At 37.2% G+C, this 18795-nt stretch overlaps 1 protein-coding gene across 2 annotated transcripts in view; it reads right to left on the bottom strand.

Annotated features, from left to right (window-relative positions):
* The window catches only part of LOC585848 (dmX-like protein 2), an 87626-nt gene that overhangs the window by 43343 nt on the left and 25488 nt on the right, over window positions 1-18795 (bottom strand). For both annotated transcript variants that reach the window (XM_030976884.1, XM_030976885.1), the window contains exons 4-8: window positions 17561-17642; window positions 14901-15051; window positions 7568-7634; window positions 1570-1748; window positions 268-456 (exon numbers count right to left, since the gene is read on the bottom strand). In XM_030976884.1, coding sequence (XP_030832744.1) covers window positions 268-456; window positions 1570-1748; window positions 7568-7634; window positions 14901-15051; window positions 17561-17642 — 668 coding nt within the window. The remainder of the gene's footprint in view (window positions 1-267; window positions 457-1569; window positions 1749-7567; window positions 7635-14900; window positions 15052-17560; window positions 17643-18795) is intronic.

Here is an 18795-nt window from a genome sequence, read left to right as displayed (position 1 = left end):
AAATTGACCCCCCCCCCAGTAAAAACCTGGTCTGAAATAGCCCAGTTAAAATAGGGTTAAAGAAGAAGAAAAAAGAATGCTTCATGTAAATGTATGGGGAAAACAAAGGCTTTGAAATTATCAATATATTGACATTGCAAATATCTCAATGTTTACTATCTTTCCAAATTTCTGGCATAAAAAACTAAAAATTAACTTTGTTTATACTGATCAGGGGCATGGTAAAGAGGAAGAGATGAGGGAAAGAGAAGGATGTATTAAACGTACCTTGGTTTGAGGTTGAGACCGAATTGGGGCCTCTTGGTGGTTGTGGTCGTATGCTCCTTGGTGTTCTCAACATGCTTGCTATACTTGGATGTTCCCTTTGATGATGTCGTGTCAGGGAGGAGAGTCTCGCACCACAGGCGGCAGATGTTGTCACGGCACGATGTGACCAGAACGTTGGCAACGGCACCACTGAAATAGAGAATTATATTTACAGATGCTTAACTGCAACTCCTGGCACGTACTGTAGATTCTGATGTTAACAGAAGACATCCCATTTAACAAAAAAACTAACCCTAACCTTACATCTCTGGAAGAACAGAAACTTTAGAGTGCAGCAGAGGCGCAGAGGATACCAAGAGCACACGGCCCCAAGGACCCCAAGCACAAAAGCACTGGAGCCCTGGGACATTGTAGGACATCTGGGACAAATGGAGGGCATTAGGGGAACAGGAACCCAGGACACAGAGGACACAGAAATCCTATTACACCATGGGGGGGGGGGGGGGGGGGGGGACAGGAACCCTACAGACTGGTGGACTGGAACCCTAGGACACAATGGGCACAAGCACCCAAAGACACACATTAGAGGGAAAAACACCCTAAGATAAACAAAGAGGGCAAAGGAACCCTAGGACATCGGAGGGAACAGGAAGCTTAGAACACAGGAGGAATGGGGACCCTAAGATTTCAGAGGCAAAAGAAACCTACTTCAATAAGGAAACAGGAACCCTTTGGCATCAGAGGCATGCAAAACCTAGAATGATGTGGGAACAGCTAGGACCCTTGGACAAGATGACCAACTGCTGATATACATGCAAATGTACAATGCATGCTATGAATGAAATCCAGGAATTAAAGCCTCGGTCACAAATGCCATTACGAACTGCTACGAACGCCGTACGAACGATTTTCAGACGATGGAAATTCGGGAAGACAATGGAAAAACGGAGATTTGTACGAACTTATCGTTCGTACGAACCTATCGTTCGTACGAACCTTTGTGACCGTAGCATTAGGAAAGATGTATAGATCTGTACAATCATAAAATATAACATAAAATCAAAGAAAAATGGAAATGGGACAATCTTTAATAAAAGCATGACAACACCATTTCTACTGCAAATGTTATGGTGCTGGAGTTGATTTTACCGAACTCCTATGGAAGCAAATACATGGTTGCAAATCACTAAGCACGGGAATTAACGTCATGCTAAAAGTCCCTTCTAAAAGGAATTGAGGCCATGGAGACATTGTGGGGATTAACCATACAACAGGCTAACAGAGGATAAGCCTCACACATACCTTGGCATGTACTTGCTTGTTTTTCTCCAGGAGAATCCAGTGACGGCCCTGGGGTGAGCGATGTAGATAAAGCTGTAGCTATCGGTCTTGTTGGAGTCATCTTGGGCCTGGTCCTTGGCGGTTCCAGACCCGATACTAGGGTGTCTGTTCTGGTACCATATCTTGACTAACCTATCAGCCTGGATGAATGTGATAATAATAATAATTATTAGAATGGTACAAGAAAAGCAATAAAGATCATACAACTCGCTCTCTCTTTCTTCTCTCTCTCTCTCTCTCTCTCTCTCTCTCTCCCTCCCTCCCTCCCCCTCTCTCTAAGTGCCATATCGATTGACTTTGGCAATCATGCTGTTCCCCAACGCTTGGTTCCTAGCCTTTTCTATAGTTTTTTAGCACCACATCAAGTTCTTTCACTCCTCTCTCTTCTAACAATTTCTGCAGAATGTCCATCCAAAGTATCCTCCTTCGTCCCCTACTCCTCTTTCCCACAATTTTCCCTTTCAAAGCAAGATTCTCTAGGCTAAGCTTCTTTACATGATGTGACCCATGAACTTCAACTGCCCAACCAGCATCTCACGTATCATTTTCCTTGCACTCCAGCTCTTTTAAGAACTTTCTCATTACTAACTTTATCAGTCCAATCCTCATTCTTCTCAAAAACCATATTTCACAACTTTCCAAACGCCTTTAAGTACCAGAGGCTAAAGGCCATGTTTCACTACCATACATATGTAAGTACTGGGTAGATGTAACAATCATTACAGCGCTGTATGTAATTGAATTGTCCTGCGGTACAACCCAGAGAAAAAAAGTTTGTAAATACATATCCATTAAATGATTATGTTACACCGGAGTGGCAAGATGCCACAAGACCATGAGGTGGGAGAGTGTGAGTAATATGGGCAGGTGAATGTTATTGTATTTAGAGGGCAGAATTAGTTCTTATTAGATAAGGCTAGCTAGAAATGGGCAGAGAAACTGATGAGTTTTCAGTGAGGTATCTAATCGAAAAGTCCAGAACTAAAAGAAAGATCACCAAATTCCATAAAAGAAATTGGCCATATCCCTTTGGTCAACAATCAGCACATCTTCCCGTATGGTCAAACCCATGGTCAAACCCAGACCAGTGGGATTCAAGAGGAGACTGGTAGCTTGTTGTGCTGTCGGAGATTTGGGCACAGGAAGTTAGAATGCCGAGAGATGGCACTTAGGGAGGAGATAAGGAATGATAAGATAAGTACAGAGGAACTCGAGATTCAGTTTGAAGAGATGAAAGTTCAGAATATTTGCAACTGCAAAAGAAAAATGATTATACAGAACCCAAGGCTAATTCTGAGTCGAATCACAGAGTTAATATTTCAATTAGAAGACTGAAAGCCACAAAGATTAAATGGAAGAAAATCAGAACTAATGAGTATACATTGGATGTCATTTTTGAAGGTTATAAATTACCTTGCATAACTTGTCTTGGAGATTCTGAAAGCAAAAACAATAGGTCTGCTCTTCAAAATAGAGAACTTGTAGAAAAGGAAATAGACAATCTCATAAAGATAGGATGGGCATCTGAAGTTTGAAACACCTCAGAAGTAATAAATCCCCTTACGGTGGCAGAAAACAAAGAAAAACTGGTCTTTGACTGTCGAAAATTCAATCCGCATTTCAAGCCAAAAGTTAGATAGGAGGGAGAAAGTATAGCTAACAAAAAGAAAGAAGAGAATGTAAAGTGTATTCATGTTTATGTTTGATTTAAAATCTGCTTATCATCACGTTGGGTTATTCAGACAACACATGAACTATTTAGAATTTTCTTGGGATTTAAAGGTTCACGGGAAATATTATGTATTCGATGTCCTTCCTTTTGGTATTTTTACAGGAGGATAGATTTTCACATAATTAACAAGACCAATGGTTGCCCATTGGAGATCACAAGAAATAACGTGATCATTTATTTGGGCGATGGGTTAGAGAAATTAATCGTAAAGCAGGCAGTTTAAGCAGGAAAGGAGAGGGTGATGCTAATAATGTAGCGCTTCATATGAAATACCATCTCTAAGCATTTTACATAAACCCTGTCATCGGATTCATTCCCACACAATGTGCACCATCTCCACTCCCTGCGGAGTATTCCTAACATATAGTCACAGTGAAGGCATATACACTGTATGGCAATTACTAACACAAATGCTTATGTCATCCTACCAGGTCCCCATTTCTCTCTTGCGTATGAGTGGCAAACGTAGATTAATGCCTTGCCAAAGGACATTAGTGTCGTGTCGGGGATTAAACCCACGGCTTTTGCATTTCAAGTCAAGCGCTTAAACCACTGAACTAAAACACCTCTACAATGATGATGTTAAGGAGAACATGTATTTGTAGAAAGCAGGGGGTCCACAAGAAACTGACATATTTGAAAATGAATATAATACAAAATGTATTAAATTCAATTCTTGATGGTGGTGCAGTCTGACAGATGGCATTTTTAAATGCATTCAGTTAAACTTGAAAAAAATACATAAATTGGTGGGTATCACTCCCAAATCAATGCCTGACGGGAGGCAGCAACTAAGTCTGGGAACTTTTTACTTGCACCATGTAAATAGCATTGCACCATGCACCTTGCTCTCGTAAGCAAACACACACTCATCAGTCTGCAAGAATCTTCAACTGTGAAGGAGGTAGACTTAACCCAAAGAAGAAGAAGAAGAATCTAGCTAGTAAGACAATCAACAAAATTTAGTACAAAAAATCAACCCGTTCCTTTTTACACATAGGTCTGCCTGGCAGGCTATCCCCAGAATATTGGTATAAATATGTGCTTTATTAGCATATGAAATTTGGAACACGATATTATGAGTGTGGAAAACCTCTGATCGTATTGAATGAAGGGTGAAAATATACTGGTACTTGTATTTTATTGGGTTCCAACATGAGCAGGAAAATTTGGTATTCACCTGTATGTGTATCCATTTAATGATTACAACAGAGTGGCAAGATGCCACGAGACCGCCAGGCGGGGGAGCTCTAATGATTTGTCAGGTGAATGTTATAGTATTTAGAGGATAAGGAATGTTCAGACAAGCATAATCAGAGAGAGAAAAGGGCATGGATGTCATTCTAGCTTTGTCAGACAACACCTTCATGACGAAAACTCGTCGTTTAAAATTGAAACCCCCATTTGACTTTCACCATTTCTACTTGTACTAGAGCTGAGATTGTGATAAGCCCTAAGTAAACACTAGCGCTGTAATCCACCCCCACCGAGACCTTGATGAGGTGATAGCGAGAGAGAGATAAGCATGATACAAGGGGAAAGGAAGGGAGAAGGGAGAAAGAGACACATGCAGGGGTTCGCTGCCAGAGTTAAAATTGTTGTTATATCGCCAATTATGGGTCATTTTGCTTCGTTCGAACTTTCATTTTGGTCTTCATCTAAATTATTAGTGACTTTAGGACATAAAAATATCTTAAAACAAGTAAAATACTTATTTCCTACTTCTCATTTCCTTTCAGGCAGACCCCAGTAAGAGTTTGTTTACACTAGTATTACGTAAGATGATGTAGAGTCCAGTTGCAATCCAATATCTTAATCTCTCACTCAGAGCCTCAAGGCTCTGTCCAAGTTTTTAACGAGAGAATTGAAAGTGGGGTAGTGAGACCCCATCAGATTCCCATTGGTGCCTGTGTAATAGTAGTAGCTCTCTCAAAGTTTTAACGAGAGAAACGAAACTGGGGTATTGCTACCCCACCAGATTACAAAGTTTTAACGAGAGAAACGAATCTGGGGTAGTGCTACCCCACCAGATTACATTGACTGCTGTGCTATAGTGGTGGGGTATAGTTTTAACGAGAGCTTTTCGTAATGATACTTTAAAATGAAATTAATATAAAGAGGAATATGATTATATTCAGATACAGTTGGTCTGATGATAAAATACAAAAAGATATTGAACCAAATTTCATTGACATATGTCAAATCATCTCCCATTAAGTCTTTCCTGAGCATTTGCCTCATAAGTCTTTCTCGAGCATTTATCTTATAAATAATCTATCTCTATTTTTTCAACCTAGGACATCGGTCCAGGCATGAAGCTGATAAAGACAATAGCTCCATCCAGGGTTAGGGTAGCACAATCTACAATCTATTGTGCATTTCATATTTTATCAATTGATATTCCAATCTTCAATGTAGATACCAGTTGATAAAAATTTGATGTTCAGAACATTTATAAGAAATTCATAATCAAGAATGTTTCAAGACAAGAAAACATTCAAATAAAAGCTGGCTCTGTCTGTCTGGCTGGCTATTGCCGCTATATCCCCATCATATTGGTATCAATATGTGCTATATTAGCAGATGATATTTGGAACACGTTATTATGAGCATGGAAAGTGCATGATTGTACTGAATGAAGGATGAGAATACACAGGGCTGTCAACTTTGGGGAATTGCTTCAAGGGAGATCGTCAGTGCAATTTTTGTTTGGCTCAACAGGGAAGGGGGGCGGGGTGTTGAGTAAGAGTAAGAAAGAAAAATTGAAGTGCTCACTACCCCTCCCCCCCCCCCCCCACATTGAGCAAAAAAAATCTATACGATACGAGTACGCTGGTTTATTTAACACGTTTGCCGGGACATTTGCGGGAGAAAGGGCGTGATGGCGGGAGTCTTCCGCTACGAGCTGGCGGGACGGCGGGAGAATGAGCGTGGTGGTGTGAGACTCCCTCCAAATGTGGGAGGGTTGACAGCCCTGAATATACCATAGGAGTATATCTATTATGTTCAAGATAGGGAAAGAAAGTGGTTTCAGTCTGCAAAGACAAATCTTGGGTAGGATTTGCCACACACAGTACCCAAGGTAAATGTACATGTACATCAATCAGGTACATGTAGATTAAAACCTCATGCATACCATTCTTTTTTTCTCCGTTTACATCTACAAATTGGGTTCTATTCAGTAAACATAAAGAACAAATTGGAATTCCAAAAAGGAAAAATGCTGTCTGGCAGTCATGTATCACTGGCTTCTTTTGTCCTATGAAGGCTACCATAGCTTAAATGTCAATGGTCATCATCCATCATTCACAAAAATATCTAGACATTCTTTACAACCATTGACTTCTTTTGTCCTTTTAAGGCTACCATAGCTTAAATTTCAATGGTCGTCAATCACAAAAATGTCTAAACATTCTTTAGAACACGTCTTTTGTCTTTTCGAGGCTACCATAGCTTAAATTTCAAAAGCCATCATTCAAAAAACTTTTAGACATATTTAATACGACTGACTGGATACATAAAGTAATCTGTTGAGAGCCAGAGAGGTGTTAACTCTGCTTTAAAGTGAATGTGTTAATGGTGACCTGACACATGCTCCTGCAACAATTGCTCAGGGATTTATTTTGCTAAAAATTTAGGTATACAGTAAGATTTGAAATTGAGTTTTAAGTTAGGTGTAGGGTTAGCTTAAAGCTCCACTGCACGACTTACATGTATAGCTATGTGCGCCCTCTAGCAAGCAATGCCTAATCGGGAACCGTTGGTCCCCCATGGTCTCCTTTTTCTTTTGTTAATCAAGAGCTGATTTGATGAGAAAACCTCCTGTCAATGACCATGCAGGGAGGTCTAATCCCTCGTGGCCAAACTAGTGCAGATGGGCTTTAAAGGGTAAGGAATAGTGTTGGGACCAGGGTTTGAAGTTAAGAATTTGGTAAGTGTAAGACAGTGACACAGAGGGAATGTCGCAGGAGCAAGTGGCGTACATCCCATTTAAAGCCTGTCTGCACTTGTTTGGCCAGGAGGGATTAGACTCCCCAGCATGGTCACTGACAGCTGTTTATCTCATCAAATCAGTTCTCAAATATTTAACATAAGAAAAAGAGGATCATGGGGGACAAATGGGCACCGCTTAGCCATTGTATTCTACATAGAGGGAGCTAGTAGCTACAAGTAGTACAGTTGGGCTTTAATGCCCTTCTGGCTCTCAGCAGACAAATTGAGGCTTACCTTTCCAGCTGACGCAAAGAACTGACCGTCGGCTGAAAACTTGAGGTGGTATATGGGAGTGGCAGTTCTGTAAAAGGGGAAAATAGAAAATAATAACACAATGAATAACATACATGTACTCGCGAGCGTTCATAAACAAAAACTATAACTCATCTTGTTCGTGTACATCGTCATAATCATTCCCCCCACAAAATTTCAACAAGTATACCAAAATGATATGAACATTTTTAAAAAAGAAGTTAATTTTATGATTTCTTCAGAACAAGAATAACTTGCGAGCATTCATAAACAAAAACTATTACCATTACTCATTTTGTTCATGTATATCTTCATAATCTTTCCCCCACAAAAGCTCAACAAGTAAAACAAAAGTATATAAACATATACAAAAGGAAGATAATTGTATGATTTCTTTAGAACAAGAATAATCAAGTGTATGGCCCAGCGGCCTTCATATCATATGTCCCTTAATTGGGGGAGCAGGAAAAAAATTCAGATGAATATGTTACTAAACAGTTTGAAGAAAACTGTACAAATCATACATCAGATATTTATTTGATGAAAGGTAAGAAGACTTGAATCACATGAGAGTTAAAGACTGGCAGCTTGGTCACGTACCGGGTAGTTGTAATTTAATAATCAGCAATTCAACATCTGTTGCTGTTTTTGTATGTTTTTCAACTTTGGGGAATTTACTCAATTTCCATTTTCTCCTCATGAATTTTACCTCTTGGCTTGACTATTGATACTATGGGTGGGGAACCTTATCCTAAAATGAATTCATTCTATTTCATCTGAAAAAGAGGAGAAAGGAAATTTTAGTAATTTCTGTATCTTCAGTTTCACACTCTACGATTGTTCCTGACTTTAATGATTCTGGCAGTCACATGGTTATTAAATTTTGGAAACTATAATTCTAAATAGATACAAGATACACATGTGAAATTGATCTGCGAACATCAATAACATGATAATAATCTATTGCTGGGAGCATTGTATTCTTGGAGGAAAAGTAAAATCTTCAAGTTGAAGTAACTTCAAGGCCTTGCTCTTGAACAGCCTGTCACCTGCAAGAAAAATTTGCTAAATTTGCAATTAGTGCAGATTAGGGAAATTTTATGTTTAAATATATGACTCATATCATTCCCCTTTTTGCGATGGTCCCCCCCCCCCCAAAAAAAAAAATAAATAAATAAATAAAAAATGGCCATGTAACAACTTAGCAAATATTTTGCTGTACAGTATCTTTTTAAAATGAAGTAGAATTTTAAAAACACAAATTTGGTTCCTTAATGTTATCTACATACGTGTACATGTGCAAAGATGTATGCAAAGATGTTTAAAATGTGACCTGGAGCACCCTTCATACATTATTTCATATTATTCTCAATCTAATGTTCATCTTCCCTCATCTTGTGCTACATTGTATTACATGTATCACCTCTTGCCCACTGAAGCTTGACAAATTGATATACGTTCCCTGAAATCGATTCTACGTTCGGCTTTTCATCAATTCTACATTCGGCTTTCCCTCAATCAACGCTTTGTAGAATGATGGCTCAGTTTCTGTCTGAACATTTAGACAAGATTATTTTTTCCCCAAGAGATTTGATAATTATTCAGCTCATAATCAATCAAACTTTATACATGAACCTGTGTCCTTGAACATTTTATTTGAATATTGAAAGGAAATTTATTTTTCCCCACTGCTTTTGATAAAGCATACGCTCCTACACTACAAATTTTGATGAGTTATGTTCATACTTAATTGGTGTTTAGTAAACACTTTCCATTATTACATGCATGCATCACATAAATGAATGTACAATCTGCATTTCTGAAGTAATATTCGTATTCAAACTAATGCTACTATCAAATGCAGAATGACAACAGATTTTAATGCTATCTACAGTACAGACAAAAATCTGCTCATGAAAAAGTCATCAAGCAACGACTGTTATTCTGCAGCAGGAACAAAATCCTTTTTTGATGGCTCTCACTGATAGAATGTTTTAATATAAATATGCTCATTTTGATAAAATTGCAAGAATAGTCCCAGAATTAACCTTACTGATAGTTGATTTATGCAAATGCAATTGTGGATTCTGGTATCAAAGGAAAATAAATTCTCACTGAATTCTTCTCGTCAAGTTATTTATTAATTTGAATTGTCTTCTTTCCCAATATAAGTTATCTATTTATTAATACCAACATGGTGTTATGCTATATTTATAGTTTATCACTTTTTTTATAATTCCCCACATTGACATGAATTTGTTTGTAGTTTAATATTATTATGTATCTCTGCTTTTGTTCTTGCTGAATATTTTTGATGTTTATTATGTCATTAATGTATTGAAATATTTTGAGTATATTGTTTTGTTATTTCTTTTTTAAATGTGGAAACAATACATCAATTCAATTCAATTTCTGACTTGTTTTTGGTTCATTCATATATTTTGCTAGTCCAAACAACACATCTAATATATGACACAATTTCTATGAAATGATTTTGGCCAGTTCGATACACAAAATGCAAATTTTCATCTGAACTCAAAGATTAGCCGTCATCGGACACTTTTGCTGTGAATCCACCATAAAGCATACTAATAAGGCCTGTCTCCATCAGCTCAAGTTTGCCAAATAACCCGCTATTTTCAGACTCAGGATATTATCCCGAACCCGAAATGTGTCTTCACCAGACCGATACGCTCATCACAAATAAGCTCGGACAAGCGCAAAATATCCAGCTAATTGCTGATGAAGACGCACATAAGCTGGATAATTTGCGATTGGGATAGTTAAAATAGCGGGTTATTTGGCAAACTCGAGCTGATGAAGACAGGCCTATTGGGTACTAGAGAGAGATTCCTAGGTCATAATACTTCAAGATTTGACCAGAGGGCATTATAATCTATTATAATTAGGGCTGGGATCATCTGATGGCATCCGCTCTAGTATCACTCGGAAGAAGGTTTCCGGATATGACAGTCCGTTCACGTATCTTGAATATTATAATAGTATTTCTTTATTGCAAGTGCATAATTCCAATACTAAGGAAACTGAATGCACACACTAGTATAATGTTTCCCCAAAATATAAATACAGTTAAATTTATAATTAAATTTTTGTCTTCAAATGTATAAATTAATTAATGTAAAGTTTTTATTATTACAAAATTAATGTAACTATAAATTATGTTTTGTATATATTTTACATTGTTCGTTATTATGCATTGTATTATTGAAAAAATAAAAATAAAATAAAATGAAAATATTAAACATATACATGCATCAAAAGTAAGTCAAAATCTTGTATTGTGGCATACAGTAAGGTCTAATAGATTTCCTCTACATAAGTTATTAGTAATAAATGTTCCTATATTTGTAGATGGTACTGCTGAAAAGATGGGTTTGTATCAATGTTCAATGACTAAAGAGGCATTCAGTATAGTAGTTGGATTAAAAGAAAATTATGTAAAGTGGATGAAACTTCTTTATAGATCCTTGCAAAAAAACTGGAAAACATGCACCATAACCTTGTATAAAGTATTCGTTCCACAGCTCTTTTTGAGCTGTCTACCATAATTTGTGGTGCTTCTTGCACTCCTCCTACGGAGCAATGACATCTTCATAAGTAATCTATTCATGACCTTTTCATGTACTACTTATGATATAGCTCAGAGTGAGTCAGCTCAAACAATTATCCCCAAAATACACCAAACAACACTTGCCTGTTTCTCTCTCTCTCTCTCTCTCTCTCTCTCTCTCTCTCTCTCTCTCTCTCTCTCTCGCACACTCTTCTCCTTTACTCTCCCTTGCTTTTTTCTCCTGCCCCCCTCTCTCTCATTTCCTCTCCTAACCATTCACCCTCACTCTCTCTCTCTCTCTCACTTTTTCTCTATCTTGTTCTCTCTCTCTCTCTTTAAAACAAAATCTTTTTGTTCTCTCTCTAGTAGTATCGACTTGCTCTATTCTCTCTCTTATCTCCCCCTCACTTCTCTTCTCTCTCTCTAACATTTCTTCTCTCTCTCTCTCTCTCTCTCTCTCACTCTCTCTTTCTCTCTCACTCTCTCTTTCTCTCTCTCTCTCTCTTTCTCTCTCTCTCTATCTATCTCGTTCTCTCCTCTCTCTCTAACATTTCTCCTCCCGTCTCCCCCTCTCTCTATCGGAAAAAGTCTTCAGCTCGCTTAGTCAAGTTTTTGACAAAAACCCCACAGCTCTAAACCCTAAAATAGATCTCAAGAGTGCAAAGGAAAGGAGAGATTTTCCTGTTAAATCAAGCATTTTCTAACCTAAAACAAGGAAATAGGAAACGATGCAATTAAGAGACAAGTCTCAAGTTATTCCAGGGATTAAAAAATGATCCACATAGGGGATTTAAGTGTGCTGGAGGGCACTTTATCCAATTACCCTCTACCTCAAATAAAGCATAAGAAATATTATTTTCCAAAGTATTTGCTATTTTTTTCAGACATAAGATAAGAAATGAAAGGTATTTAATTGCAATTCTATTATTATCTGGACTAGCTTGAACCAAAAAAGTGAGTGGCTGCGTTACAATCACTCATGCCAAATTAGGCCTAATGATCTAATCCCAACTCTAAAAGCGTATTTGTTCTTTTCTTAGAAATATATCAAAAGCAAGATGATATTTTCCCTCAAAATATGAGTACCAGGTTCTGCCCTATAAAAACAGAAACTTAGTAAGCTTTTTTTGTGAGTGATTCTGATCCTTGACAGCAGTGAGCAAAAGTTTGACACAAAAGTTTCTTGACACAAAATTGGCCTTGTTTCCTGCCATGAGAGTGTTTTGTTTTAATGTAATTCCAAGTACAAGTAAATCTCAAATGTATACATGTATATGTGAGAGTCCTGTAAAAACAAAAGTGCCTACAAGCAGAGAAATTTAGATACTGTACATGGATTTAATTTGTTCTATCTTCTTCCCTTCAAATGATTGTGACAATATGAGTTTGAAAATTGTATATCTTCTCAGAAATGTATTGATCAATCTGAAGAGTCATAGAGATTAATAATAATAATAATAATAGCTAGTTCTTATATAGCGCTTTTCAGGACCGAAGGCCCTCTCAAAGCGCTTTACAAATATATATATATATTATTACCCCGGTCATAGGATTCAGGCTTACCCGCACACAATGTATTCACATTCTCCACTCCCTGGGGAGCATTCCAGCCAGGCATCTTTTTTTTTACAAGCGCACACTTGCTAATCTAACCACATTAGCTTTCGCATCCTACCGGGTACCCATTTAACAAGAATAATCCACTGTCACAATCATTTCATAAAAAAAGTAAGAACATATTATTCCGACTTTATGGGCACCAGCGTATTTTTACAGGATCCTGCTATAACTACTTGTATCTCAACACAAGAAAGGCTTTTTTTTGTAATATTTAAAAAAGTTACATTTTCAGAAAAGTGCTGAAACAGCATACTCTCTCTGGTAGGGCAATCAAGTGGTTCACTGTATCTCAGAATAACTAAATACATTCTATTCACCCAATCATATCTTTAAAGGTAAAGACCAGTTATGGTCATGCAATTGCATTGTGAAAGAAACGTTGTGGAATCGATCAGAAAAGGTTGATCATCTAGCATCTAGCATCTGCAAGGTTCTGGAATCATCAAAATGATAAGAAATTTGGCCCATTCTTCGTAAAGTTACAAGCACTATACACAGAAAGATGTATATGGGACTACCCTATATCTCTCACAGACCATGAGAGAAACAAATTTACCAAATATATGAATTAGTAGGCGGTTTCCCGGCAATTTTTTATCATCATGTATTAGTCAAAACATATTCTTTCACATGATTGGTAATGAGAGCTTCTATTTCATTTTTTGAAATTGGGGCATTTCCAATACTGGTCTTTACCTTTAAAAAAAGCAAAAGATGATGAGTTGCTTTGAATGAAAGCAAATGAAATATTGCAGCAGCAGTTTGTTTCAACAAACTTAATGACCTTATGATTAGTCCAATTTGTTCTCATTTTACCAATCTGTTTCCAAGGTTTTCCCTTTTCCTATCAACATTGCCTTGCCCCTTCCAGATATTACGAATAAGCCTAAATGTGAAAGAGTTTCATGAGCATTGCTTGATATCAAGACCCTGCAAAATACGCCTTGAGCAGAAATGCAATTATATGTTGATTGTACAGTAGTTGCACAATTGCATACTTCAGACTTCTGTAATTGCCTTTACTTGTATATTGTGGTTGGATGATCTCTTCAATTGACCATCGAGGGCAGCAGGATGCTGAGATCGTTAATGACCAATAAAAGTGCCAGACCATCCCCTGAAGCCTATAGCGAGTATTGTATTCATGAATCCAGACTAAAATATGAAATTATTTCTGTACTGATTGACCCTCCACTGTCCATTTACTGTCAGGAAGGGAGGCCATGTTTCAAGGCATCATGAGGTGATTTTTTTACACAGTTCTTGTGCCGTGGTAAATTTGTTCATAAACTGAAATGAGGTAAAACTTGGAACCCAACCCACTTAATTTTCACAAAAATGTTATATCAAGACTAAAAGGTTACTTGTATGTGTACAATGAAGTGTTGTAAGTCATCAATGGTCACTTGTGCTATTTCTTTAAAAAAAAAATATTCTTCTCTTTTTCTGAACAAACCTACATTTGTTGGCTTTTATACATGTAATAGTCTCCTAAATATCTCTCTCTCTCACTCTCTCTTCTTTTCATACTTCAATCTTTCATCCCCATTCATCTCAAAATTGATTGCTCCCCTCGCCCTCCCCCCTCACTCCCCCACCCCTCCTCACTCTTTTTTCTAAAGCAGACTTTATGACTCAAACAAAATAGCACAGACAACACAGAATAGCATTTCCTGAAAGAGTATGTAATGGAAGAAAGAAAAAAGGATCAAGTCCTAGACTACTTTTCTATTGACCATACACAAATTCACAATCTACATATTTCTTGTTTCCTCAAGAGCTTTTCTAACCAGGCAACACCTAGCAACAGGAGCATGGTCACCACAATGACCAATCTACACCTATAGCAATAACTTTTCAGTCAGAAAAATAAAAGAATTCAAGTTCGCGTTCTTTGGTTTTCTTATAATCAATAAACATGAACAAAAAATGTAATATTTTTATCTTCATATCTTTAACATATTTTTGCACATTCTCCCTTGAACCATGTCTGTTCCTTTTGCTTGTTTGTTTATTTGTTTGTTTGTAGGTATGTTTTTGCTTCTTTTTTTTTTGGGGGGGGGGGGGTGAAGGGGCATTTCTTCTTTTATACATGGAATCAAGATATAGTAAAAACATGCTTACTTGCACTGCCATGAGCACTGCCAGGTGTATCCTGGGATATGTTTGTCCGCCGGCTGACTAGTCTCCTCTCCAGCATCACTCACTTCTATCGTCACCACCTTCTCACAAGCCCACAGCTGGATGGCGTTGCTCCCAGTCAGAAGTTTGGTTCCTGTAATGATGGAAAATTGAAAGAATGTTGATAAAATATGAACAGTTCAATTTCAAATTAAATCTATTTCCCTAAGAAATTGCAAGCCTACTGTAAAAGCCTACTGTATAATAAATTTTCAATGACATGACAAAATGGCATTTCTAACCTGCAAACAGCTTGTAGATGTACTTGTATGTACTGTACATACACCAGAAAGAAAGTGGTGATGCAAAGTAAAACAGGTTTTTTACTGGATGTACACATGAGTAGACAGAAAAGACAATATTAAATAATAATATGAAACACATTCCATTTCGAGCTACAGGTAATTGACCAACCACTGTAAAATACTCTGCCCATAATTCATGGGCATAAAAGATAACAATCAGAGATTAAACAAATCAAAAATTCAGTACACCTCGACTAAACATAACGAACAGACCTCTCCCTCTTCCCCTTTTTGTAGCGTAAAGGTGAAACAGTATCGGACAAAATATATTCCTGCCCAAGCGGTGAAACGGCCTAACGAGAACATTACATTTTGGTGCCTAATCGCCTTTACATCCATTTCCGTGGCGTACGTCTGAAATTGATCGATCACTGATTCAGTTACCGACCAGGGGCTGACAAAATTGTTGGGATGGGAAAAGGGCAGCGTTATCAAGAATTCATGAGACAGCCATCATTATCTGTATCTGCTGGTTTATATCTCTCTGGTGACAAGCCGGATATTGGGTTCTTTTCGTAGCGATAAAATGATGAATTCTTTTTAAAAACCTATTTTCTATTATGCATACTTGCACCAGTTGTCCAGGCACCCACTGAAATCATAATTTGTTTATTTCTTTCCTATGAGAGAATTTTCCAAGGATTTTGTTTACACTTTTTGCCTTTTATTTTTAGGGCTTAAGGCATTTTCAATATCTACACTGTACCATATGTTACCCATCTGATGAATGTACAAAGATGTGGTTGGTTTGTTTTTATAAAAACTAACAAAATTTTAGGCATCTATACACTCGGCTTTATCAAACTAGTATCTAGTGTATTCATTCTGAGAAAGAATGGCATTTATGTATATTAAAGTAGGAGATATCTTCAGAGAAGGGTACAATGTACATGTACCAATGCTCCAAAAGTCCATCAAATGTACAGCAGTTTCTTTCTGGTTCAGTACAAATTGAAAATATTATTACTCGTTCAAACAGAGCCCTTCGTCTCAGGCTCTCGGCCGACAAAATTGTATGTGGATAAAATATTTGCTCAGTGGTCAATTTTATGCAGATGATGATCTACTACTGTGTGCTCATTTGTTAATGTATAAAGTACACATGCACATACATGTATGTAACCCTTATTAAAACCTTGTTCATATATGAATTGGTAAGCCGCAGCATTTTTTAAAAATTTGTATGTAGTAATATACATGTACAAATGTACACATGACACAGAGCTCAGTAAATGTTCGTCTCAGAACCTTTTTGTGTGCTGGATCAAATGGGAAAGTTTCCACCACTACATGCATCACAGAGGCATTAAATGGACTCAGCCAATTTGAAATGCCCTCACATACAAATATAGTGATAACAGATTTTTTAAAATTTACAACTTTGTTATTTTTTCAAATGGGATATTTGTCCGCTACTACTGTACATGTACATCACAGAGACATTATCGACTTGGCCAATTTGAGGCTTATAGTGATTACAGATTTCACAACATCATAACTTTTTTTCCCCTGATTTAATTCAAACTTTCACCAGTCTGCTTATATGATTTTTCCCGCTTTCTTTTAGAGAAGTTGTCTGTTTAGGTTTCCCTTTAACTCTTTAAAACATGTAGGCCTACATGTTTATTTCTTTGGGGTCATGAAGGTACATTACTTGTACATGTCACGGTATATAGTATGCCTACTGTAAAATATCGGACTATGTGTATAGGTATCAAATACCTATAAGATATCAAATACCCAGTCTGGTGATTGACCTACATTTCTCACCTTACACTGTTTTTAGACATCATTACTCAGAAACACAAGCTAACCGGATTCTGAAGTTGATTAAAATAACAAAATTATCAGATAAAAAATAGCCAATTTGCTTGATGAAAATCTGTTATCTTGCATTTCATCTTTGTTTCTGTGAAAACTGCTTCAATATGTATTTAACAAGAACTTGAAATAACCCTCTATTTGACAGTCATCATGAATATGACAATTTTGATTTTGATTTTGATTTCTAAATATAATCAGGGATGCCAGTTAGAATTGATCAGAGGGCCTGAAAATCACCTAGAATGAGCTATTTTGTACACATAAAAGCCTAAACTATGGTCTGAAAATAACTCGCCGGGGCCTGAAACCTGGCATCCCTGTATAATAATTTAAAGCTACATGTACATGTACTTACTAAAAATTTCATGGAAATTATATAAATCATATTGTCTGTTCAGAGACAGAAGGAGATTCATCTTGTGTTCAATGTGAGATAAATTCCCTTCTGGCTCTAAGATCGATGATTATTCTTACCATCCTGATTCCATGACAGGTTGCTCACCAGCGAGTCGATCTTAAAGCTTCCAGTCTCCTCCCACTGGTATTCAAGCTTATGCTGTAAATACAGGAAGAGAAATTTATAAAAAGAAATATATCATTAAATGCATAAACATACATAGGTGAAACGACAGATACAGAAAGTAAGGGGAGGGTTCAGAGGGAGAGAGAGAGAGAGAGAGAGAGAGAGAGAGATATGAAGGGGAGGGTAAGAAAGGAGAGGTGGGGAGGATACAAAATTATAGAAAGGGAACAGAGGGTTAGAGAAAGAGACATACAGAGAGACAGAGAAAGACCAACAGACAGACAGAGAGAGAGAGAGAGAGACCAACAGACAGACTGAGAGACAGAGACACAAAGACAGAGACAGAAAGATAGAGAGACAGATATACAGAGAAAGACAAAGATGAAAGGTTTAATGATATTAAACTACACGTAGTAGTGAAAAAAGAACTTTTCATACATTTCAATTGAGCTTTTTTTATTATATTATTATATAATCATGGAATATTACAGGAATGCCAATCAATGAAATTTTGGCAAATTGTGTAATCTTTTTGTTTCCGCTATGTCTACTATTGTCGGTAAGATGTAGATCTCTCCACTGTGCCTGGGCCTTAAAGTGCAAAAGACTTGAAACCTAATGTACAGTGTAGGCCAACATCTGACTCTAAATGGCAAATCTCTCCAGGATTATCATGGAGACCCCCTTTGTTTTACTGGATGGCTCATTCAAGCAACATGCCATTTTCACAAACAGACTGAAACTTCAGAGGAAACAGCCAATTTCATTATTGCTTTAAAACTACCATCAATTCCGAACAGTTTTCAGAATCTTAGTCATTCTTCTATTCTTCTGTTGTTGGTTTTTTTTTTTCCTGCAAAGATTATCAAATTTCATGGCAACTTTGGCACGCATGTGGCTAAACATTGTTTCTCTTGATAAGGGTTCAATGTGACAAGAAAGTGCCATTCACACATAGAGTATATGCATGTAGTGAGATTAAAAAAAACACATTTTGAACCAGTGATCAGAAGGTCGCTTCAGATAAGACATGATGAAATTCCCTCAGTCTGTGTGGAAGCCACACTACAGTTGTACAAACTTGTGGGTGTTTCACAAAGGTCCTAAGTTGAACTTAACTCTAAGTTGGACTTAAAAAAATATGGAGAGCCATTTGTAGCCTTAAAATGAAATATATTCATGAGCA

Source organism: Strongylocentrotus purpuratus, unplaced genomic scaffold, assembly GCF_000002235.5.
Source record: "Strongylocentrotus purpuratus isolate Spur 01 unplaced genomic scaffold, Spur_5.0 spur5_scaffold_9, whole genome shotgun sequence".
Classification (NCBI taxonomy): Eukaryota; Metazoa; Echinodermata; class Echinoidea; order Camarodonta; family Strongylocentrotidae; genus Strongylocentrotus; species Strongylocentrotus purpuratus.
The sequence above is the reverse complement of the archived record's forward strand: the minus strand, read 5'-3'. Positions and strand labels throughout refer to the sequence as shown.